This window comes from Mus pahari, chromosome 3 (genome assembly GCF_900095145.1).
Source record: "Mus pahari chromosome 3, PAHARI_EIJ_v1.1, whole genome shotgun sequence".
In the NCBI taxonomy this organism is placed as follows: domain Eukaryota; kingdom Metazoa; phylum Chordata; class Mammalia; order Rodentia; family Muridae; genus Mus; species Mus pahari.
This window is the reverse complement of record NC_034592.1, coordinates 113742495-113754156: the sequence shown is the minus strand read 5'-3', so window position 1 is coordinate 113754156 and position 11662 is coordinate 113742495. Positions and strand designations below refer to the sequence as shown.

The following is an 11662-nucleotide window of genomic DNA, read 5'->3' as shown; positions in this document are numbered from 1 at the left end:
CCCTCCTCCTCCTCCTCCCCCTCTCCCAATACAGAGAAACTGTGTAGCCCTGGTTAGAAGATGTGCACCACTAGGTTTGGCCTCCCCCATCCCACCCTCCTGCCCTGAGACAGGGTTTCTCTGTGTAGCCTTGGTTGACCTGGAACTTATTCTGTAAAACAGAAAGCAGTTGACCTCAAACTCATCCCTGACTCTGCCTCCCAGGTGTTGGGACTAAAAATGTGTATTATCATGCCTGGCTAGGTTTGGCCTTTGTCTTGTTTTGTTTTGTTTACTTTTTGAGACTGAGTCTCATATATCTTAGCCTGGCTTCAAACTTAGTATATAGTTAAGGATGCCCATGAACTCCTGCCTCCACCTCAAAAATGCTGCGATCACAGGCATACACTACCACAGCTCTTGCACATGTATTTTGTAAATTCAATTTTCATTGAAGTTGTGCCTGTTTGTGATTTAAATAGTTCAATGGTGCTTATAACACTGTTAGTTTTTTCCATATCTCCCTCCATTTTTGTTTCCCAAAGCATTTTCAATAATCTGTTCTTTGGCATCTGTAGGTTTATTTCTTTTTCTTTGAGGTTTGATTCAGTGTTATATCAGCATGATTGAGAGACATTTTAGAGCAGCTACTTTCATGTAACACATCTCTATTGGTCGGGCAGACTCGCTTGCCTTCTTCCTGCTTTCAGGTGGTCTTGGGGAGTGAACTCAGGGCCTCTGTGTGGTAGGCAACGAACAACTACTGAGTCATATCCATGGGTTCTTTTTATTGTTTTTGTTTTTAGATTTATTTATGTGTATGAGTAATTTGCCTAAATGAATGTATATGCATTACGTATTCGCCCGGTGCCTACGGAGGTCAGAAGAGGGCATCGGATCCTTTGGAACTGGAGTTATAGATGGTTGTGAGCTACCTTGAGGGTGCTGGGAGTTGAACCCTGGTCCTCAGAAAGAGCTGCAAGTGCTCTTACAACATTGTTGTTTTGAGGCTGGGACTTAGTCGCCCAGGTAGAACTTTTATCCCATTCCAGCCTCCTGAGTACCTGGGATTACAGGGATGAGCCGCCGCCGCCGTCAGTGTTGTTCACCCCTCCCTGCCTCTCTTCGGTTTGACTTTGAGACTCATTCCTGTTTCCTTGGCACCCCCACCCTCTCTCCGTGCCAGTTCTGTCTTTGTCTTTTATACATACCTGTATACATTATGCATTCCACGTGGATGACCAGTCAGAAGACCTTCGCCATACTACACTACTTTCATACTAGACTCCTGGCCTCCGAAGCTGAAAAATTAACTGTCCCACATCCATATAGTTTGCTCATAGTTTAGTTGGTCATTATTCAAGATTTATTGTATTAAAAATCATATAATCATCATTGACATAGGAATAGGGAGTATTAATGAGCAGAGAATACAATTGTTTCTTTCTGGTGTCACTTTCTGTCTTTGTTTTATTTTGATCTCTATTTACGTGTATGTGAGTGAGTGCTTCGTGTCAGTGTGCTCTCAAAGGCCAGGGTGTTACCTTCCTGGGAGGTGCAGTTACCGTTGTTCCTGAGCTGAGTTGATTCAGGGCCTTCGGAAAAGCAGGAAGTTTACTTAATCATGGAGCCACCTGTTCAGCCCCTCTCCATCCCTTTTTTCTTTTTTCTTTTTTTTTAATATATTTTTTTTAAAGATTTATTTATTTATTTATTATATGTAAGTACACTGTAGCTGACTTCAGACACTCCAGAAGAGGGCATCAGATCTTGTTATGGGTGGTTGTGAGCCACCATATGGTTGCTGGGATTTGAACTCGGGACCTTTGGAAGAGCAGTCTGTGCTCTTACCTGCTGAGCCATCTCGCCAGCCCCCCTTTTTTCTTTTTTAAATTGGAAACAAGATCTCAGTATAACCAACGTTGGCATCAAACTCATGGCCTTCCTGCTTCAGTCTTTTAGGTGCTGGGATTATAAGCACCACTACACCTGGAGTGTATGTGTACACCGGGCAATAGTTTTTGTTAATGTTATTATTGCCTTATTTGTCTGTCTGTCCATCCCTAGATTATCCATTAGAAGTTTGTCAGTTTTGTTATTTTGAAAAAAGTTTCTCTGTTAGTTTAGGCTAGCCTTGGACATGTGTTGCTCTTCCTGCTCCAGTCTCAAAAGTATTGAGACTAGAGGTACATATATATACATATATATACATATATATAGGTAAGTGCCACCTCAACTAATTAAAACCCACTCGCCCTCCCTCCTGAGACGGGGTCTTATTACTTAGCACTGGCTAGTCTGCAGTTTGCTGTGTTGACTAGTCTGGCTTCGAATTCACATTGATCTACCTGCCTCTACCTCACCAGTGCATTAAAGGCATGTGCTACTATGCCCAACATATTGAAACTTAATTTTTCGTTTTTAAAATTTCCTTTAGGTTTATTTTATTTTACATATATAAATGTTTTGCCTACATATATGTATGTGTACCATGGACATGCCTGGTACCCTCATCGTTCCCCTGGAACTAGAATTGTTAGTCATGTGGGTGCTGGGAAATGAGCTAGGGTCCTTTGCAAGAAAGAGCAAGTGCTCTTAGCTAGTGAGCCATCTTTCCAGCCCCTAAAACTATTTGTTTGTTAATTTTTGGTGTTTTAAAAATTAATTAATTTATTTATTTACTGTATATATGAGTATACTATAGCTGTATAGATGGTTGTGAACTTTCATGTGGTTGTTGGGTATTGAATTTAGAACCTCTGTTCGCTCCAGTCAATCCTACTCGCTCCTACTCTCTCCGGCCCAAAGATTTATTTAAATAAGTACACTGTAGCTGTCTTCAGACACGCCAGAAGAGGGCATCAGATCTCATTAGGTGTCGGTGTGAGCCACCATGTGGTTGCTGGGATTTGAACTCAGGACCCTTTGAAGAGCACTGAGCCATCTCTCCAGCCCCTGAAATTTGAAAAATCTCTTCCCTCACAACTGATAGAAAACTAATAAACCTACCTTACAGAAGGGTTGTTAGAGTGAGGCTTAAGGCAGGGTGTAGCGGGACTAAAACCATTTAATTCCAGTACTAGGGAAACAGACAGGTGCATCTCTCCAAGTTTTAGGCCTGTTAGGGCTACTTATGGGACCCTGTCTCAAAAAACTAAAGGGGGGTTGGGGTCTAGGTTGGTGCATAATAGTTCATTTAGGACTTTGAGCCTCGAACAGAGAATAGCCAGAGGGAACAAGAAAGGGTAATGGTGGGGAGGCAGACAGATTGTATGTTGTCTCTTGTGTAGAAACTAGACTATACATAACAAGCGAGGTGATGCTTGGGCGATAGCTCAGTGAGTTAAGTGTGTGACCCATAAGCCTGAGGGCCTAGTTTGTATTCCCAGAACCTTCACATAAAAACCTGGATATGATGTGTCATGCGCCTAGCCCTCCTGGGAGGTGGAGGCAGGAGGATCTCGGGGCTCATTGGCCAGTCTGCCCTGTTGTGACCTTCGGGTTCAGTGACAATCCTGCACAGAGGAGGACGCCGGGCTGACCTCTTGTCTCCACATGTGTACAACACACAGGAGTAAAGCAGAAGAGGGCAAGAGGGTAATGAAGGGGTGTGAATACGAGCAGTGTATAAAGATGTGCGTGTACAAACATGGTATAAATAAAACCCTTTGTCTAGGGTCATTAAGGGTGGCATAAAGGCACTTGTCACCAATCCTGGCAACTTTAGTTCAACCCTTTGGACCCACATGAGGGATGAACAGAACCGATTCCTGCATGTTGTCTTCTGACCATCACACGTGTGTATGGTATATGTGTCTCCACAGTCAGACACAAACACATATGCATTAAGTAAATACTTGTAAAAATAATTATTTTTAGAAAATGTAAAAACCTTATTGTTCACTAATAAATTTTAATTAGGAAAAGAAAAAGACATTATCTTCCATCTTAGAACTTAATTTGCCTATTTGGCTGTTTTCTTTTGAGGCAGGGTCTCATGTAGCTTCAGCCTTCTATTTATTTTCCATTTGTGAGTGTTTTGTTTGCATGTATGTCTGTCCACAGTGCCTATAGAGGCCAGAAGAGGGTGTTGGGGCTCCCCAGGACTGGGATTATAGATGGTCGTAAGCTACCATGTAGTTGCTAGGAATTGAACCCTCAATCTCTCTCTCTCTCTCTCTCTCTCTCTCTCTCTCTCTCTCTCTCTCTCTCTCTCTCTCTTTCTAAGACAAGGTCTCTTTATATAGCTCTGGCTGTTTTAGATTCTATGTAGACCAGGCCAGCCTTGAACTCACAGAAATCTACCTATCTCTACCATCCAAGTGCTAAGATTAAAGGTTTACACCATCATGCCTGGGTTATAAAGATAACTTTAAAAAAATGTTTTCTAGACTATTAATTTTATGTGTATGACTGTTTTGCTTGAATGTACTATATACATGGCTAGTGCCCACAGAAGCCAGAAGAGGGCATAGATTCTCTTGAACAAACAAACAAACCAACCCCCTGAAAAACCAAGAAGACAAAAACAAACAAAGCCACCCAAAAATGACTGACTATAAACTAGAGCACATGCCTACATTAGGGGGTGGAAACCAAAAGATCATGAGCTCAAGACCGGTGTGGATTTTATGAAACTCTGCCTGAAAAAAGCAAATACAGACAAACAAAAATGACTACAGAGGTAGTCTGTTTAAAAGTAAACAGAGGATTTGTTGTTTATTGATGCACTCTTTCATATTGATAGTTTTCATCACAACTAGTGGTCTGTAGCATGGGACTGTGAACTTTTTCTATAAAGAGCTAGATAAGAAACACTGTATTTCAGGCATATCATTTCTGAAATAGTTACTCAGTTCTGTTGGGAAAGCCAGCACAGACATTAGATATGTCTAGATAAAATGTACTTAAAAAACCAGGTACAGGGTACAATTTGGGTCCCAGGATGTAGTTTGTGACCACCTGAACAGTTAGTTGAAGCTGGCCAGGTAAAACACCAGGTGTGTAGCACCAGGCATGGTGGTCGCCTTTCATCCCAGCATTAGGGAGGTAGAGGCAGATGGATCTCTATGAGTTCATGCAAAGTTCAGCCTAGTCTACCTAGTGGGTGCCGGGCCACATACTGAGATACTGTCTCAAAAAAAGCAACCCAGTGTATAAAGATTTTCTGTGAAATTGGAACATCCGTTCCTATAACCTAGAGAAAGAAGCTTGATAGGTAGAACAAAGCCTTTTGGCCTGTCATGCAATCATGATTCTTTATGGACTCTGGGAAGAAGAGGTCAAACGTGGAGTTAGACACTTCAGGGGCTAGAGAGATGGCTCAGCGGTTAAGAGCACTAGATGCTCTTCCAGAGGTTCTAAGTTCAATTCTCACCAACCACATGGTGGCTCACAATCATCTGTAATAGGATCTGATGTCTTCTTCTTGTATTAAATAAATCTTTTCGTTGTTGTTGTTGACTTTTTGAGACAGGGTTTCTCTGTGTAGCCCTGGCAACACTGGAACTCACTCTGTAGACCAGGCTGGCCTCAAACTCAATAAAACTTAAAAAAAGAAAAAATAGACCTTTTAGAAGGTCACTCATGGATATTTCGCAGCAACAACCTTCTATGGTCCATTGATTGGCCATTCATATCTCCTTGGGGTTTGCAAGTATGTATGGGGGTGAGGGGGTAGAAGAATGACCAATGGGGAAAAAATATGGTCTGGAGAGATGTCTCAGTGGTTAAGAACACTTGTTACTCTTACAGAGAATATAGTTCAGTTCCCAGCACCCATGTGGTGGCTAACATGAGACTCCAGTTCCAGAGGATCTAACACCTTGGCTCCGTGGTACCGCACACACATGTGGCCTAGACATACAAGTAGGCCAAACACCCATGTAACATAACATGAAAAAGTAAGGTTTTTTGCTATTGTTTTGGTTTTTTGGTTTGTTTTTGAAACAAGGCCTCACTGTGTAGACCAGGCTGGTGAGAAACTCAAAAGATATGCCTGCCTCTGCTTCCTGAGTGCTTGGATCAAAGTCATGTACCACCACACGTGGTAGGAAAATAAATCTTGTTTTAAAAAGAGGAGGAGGAATATAGGAGAGCCATTTTTATGGGCTGCTCATTATTTTCCATAGGAGGAAATGGAAATTGTACTGCTTCCAACCAAATGAAGACGTAATTAGTCCTGACTCAGTGGCATGGCATCATCACATTCTGCCTCCTCCAGGGGAGATGTGCCGTGCCCTGGGCTTGTTAGCTGCACAGTCATATGAGCTGGCGTTGCTTGGCATTGAAGCACAGGGTTGAGTAGGCCTTTTTCTACCTATGTATGCATCAGCAGTAAACCAGCTTCTGAACTTTGCTTCCCACTTACCACCATACAGCTCTCTGAGTATGCTTCCCAGCTCCTGACTGCCTGCACTAGTGACGCAAGCTCTGTTATTGGCATCTGGAAGCTGGGTGTGGTGGCACCCACCTGTAATGCCAGCATTTTTTAAGTAGATGGAGGCAAGAATATCCTGACTATGGGCCAGCCTAAGCTATATAAAGACCACCCAGGAAGCAAAGCAGCCTGAAAAGGACTAGCATTGAAAATGACAGGAGTCTATAAGTTTGTACTGTGAGAACTGGGAAGGTTACTGTGGTCATAATTAATTAAAGCTTACACCCAGTTTAAAGCACACTAAGGGTCAGGAGAGATGGCTCAGCCTTCTGAAAGGCTAAGATTATAGTCCTCCTTCATGCCATCATCAAAGTTCTTTTCCCAAAGCAGCACATGGATTTTAATTGCTCCTGTATTTTTATTTTTATATTCTCTAAAATGAAAGTTTTTGTTATTTATATTTGTTGGCCATTCTTAATTTCTGATTCTTCCTACTGAAAAGAGTCATTTCAGAGTTAGATATCTTCTGCTTAGTTCTATCATTCACACTTCTACTCTTGCATAATCTTTTCTGAACCTCCCAGATTTTCATTTTGAAACCTAACCTAAGGCAGACATGGTGATGTGTATCTCTAATCTTAGCACTCGGAAGACAGAGACAGGGATATATCTCTGTGAGTTTGAGGCCAGCCTGATCTACAAAGTGAGTTCTATAGAGGCCAGACAGTGCTACACAGTGAGACCCCATTTCGAAGAAAAAAATAAGTGGACCTAGATGAATAGAATCACGAAATGCCTGTGTTGTGAGCTGGAGAGACAGCTCAGCAGTTAAGAGTACTAGCTGCTCTTCCAGAGGTCTTGGGTTCAGTTCCCACTGCCCATATGGTGGCTCACAGTGGTCTATAACTGTAGTCCCATTGGATCTGATGCCCTTTTCTGGTGTGCAAAACACTCATACACATTAAATAAACAAACTCACATATACACAAATATATAAATATAGGGGAAAAAAGTCTTAAAATATATATTTCCTGTGCTTTCAGAGAACTTGAACTTAGTTTCTAGCACCCAAGTCCTGTGGCTCACAACTGCTTGTAACTCCAGCTCAGGGAGTCCAACCCCCTCTTCTGAACTCCTCAGACACCAATCACACAGGTGATACGCATAAATAAATGCAGATAGAATATCCGTACACATCAAATAAAAATAAAAAAATTAAAAAACCATATCCGACTTTTTCCTTTATACTATTAGGGTGGCAGCTTTTATCAATTGCTTCTATTCTCCAGGGACTATTATGTATTGATAGAAAAAAAAAAATGAGTCCTCTTCCCCCCCCCCCCCCCCTTTTTTTTTTTTTTTTTTTTGGTTTTTCGAGACAGGGTTTCTCTGTAGCCCTGGCTGTCCTGGAACTGACTCTGTAGACCAGGCTGGCCTCGAACTCAGAAATCCACCTGCCCTTGCCTCCCAAGTGCTGGGATTAAAGACCTGTGCCACCACTGCCCGACAAGTTGCCCACTTTTAACCCCCAGCTTTCTTTTGCAAATCTGCCCTTCCCTACAAGGAAGTGAATTTATATCAAGCAGCAGTCTAGAAATCACCTAATGGTGCCTTGGGTGTAAGGTTTTCTTGTTTGCAGTGCACGCAGAGTTTATCCTTCACATACTCCATGTGTTCTGGGCATTCACTAACATTAAATGCACTCAAAGTTTGTCCTTCACACTTGATGGCTTGTGTTCTGGGCATTCACTAACACTGCACATATTTGCATGGACAGTAGTACAGTCTGCATCTTTCTCTTTTTTTCTTTTGTCTTTTGAGACAGGGCTATACAAGATAAACCTGGCATAGATCCTGTTGCCTCTACCTTATAAGTACTGGATTTAAAGGGTGTGTGTTACCACACCTGGCTGCACCTAATTCTTATAATGTGTACATTTTGTGTTATAGGTAGAAGCCACTCATTCTTCATCTACCCTTTTTTCAGTATCTGGCACCAATTCTGGCCCCATCATTTGTGGCCCATGGCTCTTGTGGTATGCCGAAGATTTACAGGCAGTTTCTGTGGAATATTTCCCTGTCCACCTCTAATGAAGCCCTATCAAACAAGAACATGTGACTTTGCTCTGACTGCCAAAAAGATCAGCACAGACTCCAGAATGTCAGCCACTCTCAAGCTATTAAAACTTTTGAAGTACGAAGCATCTGGTAATCCTTCTGCTTACCATGCAGCCCAAAGCATGGCCTATTGGCATATGGAAAACTTCACACAACATGGGGACCAGACTCTCCCTAAACATAATAGCTCCTGCCATCCTGCCAGAAAAGTTAAGAGCGTTGGTGATACCACCCTTCCTCAGAGAACCTTCACAACCAGCAGTGCCCACCTGGGTTTGGAGTTCCACAAAGCCTCTACCCTTAAGGCCAGCACACCGTATCCAGACTCGTCCAGTGCTGGAAGAGGTGAAGAGGATGTAGAAGTCTTTGATTCCTTTGAAGGAACCCGAGTTTTCTTAAAGCTAAGGCCAGAGTACCAGAGTCACAGCTATAACAGAAATGAGACTCGCCAACCCATAGCTGCTTCAGAAGTTGAACTAATTTTGCACAAAGTCATAGTCTACCAAAATAAACTCCAGCCAGAAGTCATAACTAATTATTTTTATAAGCTCAGCTCTTTGCCAGCAGAACAGAATTCTGTTTTGCTATCCAGTAACAGCTTTGCTTTGCTCTGCCAGCTGAGTGTGAAAAACATACAGCTCTTTAACACCTCCGATTTGATCAGTATTTTGAAAGCCTTTGTTGACTTAAGAATTCCCCCCTCCCCTTCCATGCTAGATGTGTATGAAACCAGATTTTGCCATCAGGTTTGGGAGATGAATCTGGATCAGCTTCTCCTAGTAGCTGATCTTTGGCGGAACTTAGGCCGCAGAGTGCCTCGTTTTTTAAAAATATTTTTTAGTTATCTTAATTTACACTGGAGAGAGCTCTCTTTGTCTCAGCTGATTCACTTGATTTATATTATAGGTGAAAATCGCCAAGTACCACAGGACCTGATGCAAAAACTAGAATCACTGATCCTTAAGTATGTAGATTCAGTCAATGTAGAAGAAGTTGGTACAATCTGTTTGGGGTTTTTTAAATCAAGTAGTAGTCTCTCTGAATTTGTCATGCGGAAAATTGGAGATCTAGCTTGTGCTAACATGCAGCATCTGAGTAGCCACACCTTAGTTCATATTCTTAAAATGTTCCGCTTCACTCATGTAGATCATATAAATTTTATGAAGCAGTTTGGAGAAATTGCTCCTCAGAGAATTCCTTCCTTGGGGGTTCAGGGTGTTATGCACCTCACTCTTGCCTGTTCAGCCTTACGCATCTTGGATGAAAGAGTAATGAACGCAGTAGCTGCCTCTTTGCCTCCGAGGGTAGCACACTGTCGAAGTAAAGATATTGCCAAAATTCTGTGGTCATTTGGAACTCTGAATTATAAGCCACCCAACACAGAAGAATTTTATTCCAGTCTCATAAATGAAATCCACAGAAAGATGCCTGAATTCAACCAGTACCCAGAGCACCTTCTCACCTGCCTGATTGGCTTGGCATTTTCTGAATACTTTCCAGTTGAGTTCATAAATGTTGCTCTGAGCCCAGGGTTTGTCAAGTTAGCTCAAGAGAGAAGTAAGTTTGAACTCACTAAGGAACTGTTTACTCTTGATGGTACAGTTGCTATTGAATGTCCAGATTACAAGGGCAATCGTCTTAATTCTCACCTTCAACAAGAAGCATCTGCAAATCTGTGGAATCTAGCAAGCAAGGATATGAGATCAAAGCCTGAATTCCTAGAAACTCTCTATTTACTTGAGACCATGTTGGGTGGCCCCCAGTACATCAAGCACCATATGATTCTGCCTCATACCCGCTCTTCTGACTTAGAGGTTCAGCTTGATGCTAACATGAAACCATTGCCCTTTAATAGTGAAGCGACACCAACTGAAGATGGAGCACAATTACGGTTTAAGCAAGTGGGAGTCAGCCTCACAGATGATTTGATGAATCAGTTGCTAAAGGGGAAAGCCAAGAGGTATTTCCAAGGGGAAATTGAGTTAGAGACTGGTCAGCCACCCATGGAGTTAAGAAAGAAGACAACTCTTCCCTTGGAGAACTCTGGTTGCAATGGGACAGATAGGTTGGGGGATGTGGGGATGGTTGGCTTGTGCCCTCTAGCCCACATGCAGCCCCCACTAGTGAAGCTAGCTATCCAGTTCACAAACAAGAACCAATACTGCTATGGTTCCAGGGCTCTACTTGGATTGCACAATATGAAGAGGAGGCAGCTGGTTCAAATTGGGTACCGTGTAGTAGAATTACCCCACTGGGAATGGCTTCCACTACTAAAAAGAACTCGATTAGAGAAGCTAGCATACCTCCATGAGAAAGTGTTCACCTCTGCTCTCTGAAGGGCACTCATGGACATTTATCCTCATAAAAGGAATAGGCGCATACCTTCTACCTGTAAGTTGAGCATCCTTAACCAGAAAATCAAAGTCAAATATTCAAAAATCTGGAACTGAGTTGTGACAGATCTCAGATCAGGGATATTCAAGTGATAGATAGTCTATGCAGATACCCTGGACTTCAAATCTCAAACACCTCTAGTCTCAAGTATTTGATACAGGGATTCTCAACCTGTCTTCCAAGTCGTTATAAAAGCCACAGTGTAGGTGGGTAATAAAACCATCTGTTGAGTAGCCATGGGTGTACTCTTTTTTTTTTTTTTTTTTTTTTTTTTGCAGAGCCTATAGCAGTTATATATTACTACAGGTTTTGTATAACCTCTGGGTTGTACTCTAGTTGTATGTTTTACTCAGAATAAATAAGCATCTTCAAAATGACGTTGATCCACAGTCTTACTGCATTTTTCTTTTGTATCTGTTAGTCTTAGCCTTGTTACAGTTATTTTGAGGTGGTGGTTTTGTTTTTTAGATAACTATTATGTGTGTGCTGGGAACTAAACTTGGGTTTTCTGCAAGAATAGTAAGCGCTCTTAACCACCGAGCTTAACCATCAGCAGCATCATAAAGCTAGACCCAGAAGAATATAGCACGATGTTGTGGTACAAGCCTTTAATCGAAGCAGAGGTGAATGGGTGGATCTCTATCAGAGGGAGGCCAGCTTGGTCTAGATAGTGAATTCAAGCCTAGTTAGGGCTACATAGTAAGGCCCTGTTCCCTCCCCCCCCCCAAAAAAAAGTAAATAAATCTATCAAAAAGCCAAAGTTAATTAGTGAATTAAAAACCAAAACAAACC

At 42.1% G+C, this 11662-nt stretch overlaps 2 protein-coding genes across 6 annotated transcripts in view; both read left to right on the top strand.

Annotated features, from left to right (window-relative positions):
• The window catches only part of Fastkd5 (FAST kinase domains 5), a 15090-nt gene extending 3978 nt beyond the window's left edge, over window positions 1-11112 (top strand). For 2 of the 3 annotated variants that reach the window (XM_029536490.1, XM_021194114.2), the window contains exon 2: window positions 8346-11112. In XM_029536490.1, the coding sequence (XP_029392350.1) occupies window positions 8383-10812 (2430 nt within the window). In that variant the 5' untranslated portion in view covers window positions 8346-8382 and the 3' untranslated portion in view covers window positions 10813-11112. Of the gene's footprint in view, window positions 1-8308 lie in introns of all 3 variants that reach the window. The other variant, XM_029536489.1, reaches the window with a different exon arrangement.
• The window catches only part of Ubox5 (U-box domain containing 5), a 38972-nt gene that overhangs the window by 3990 nt on the left and 23320 nt on the right, over window positions 1-11662 (top strand). The gene's annotated exons all lie outside the window — the stretch shown is intronic.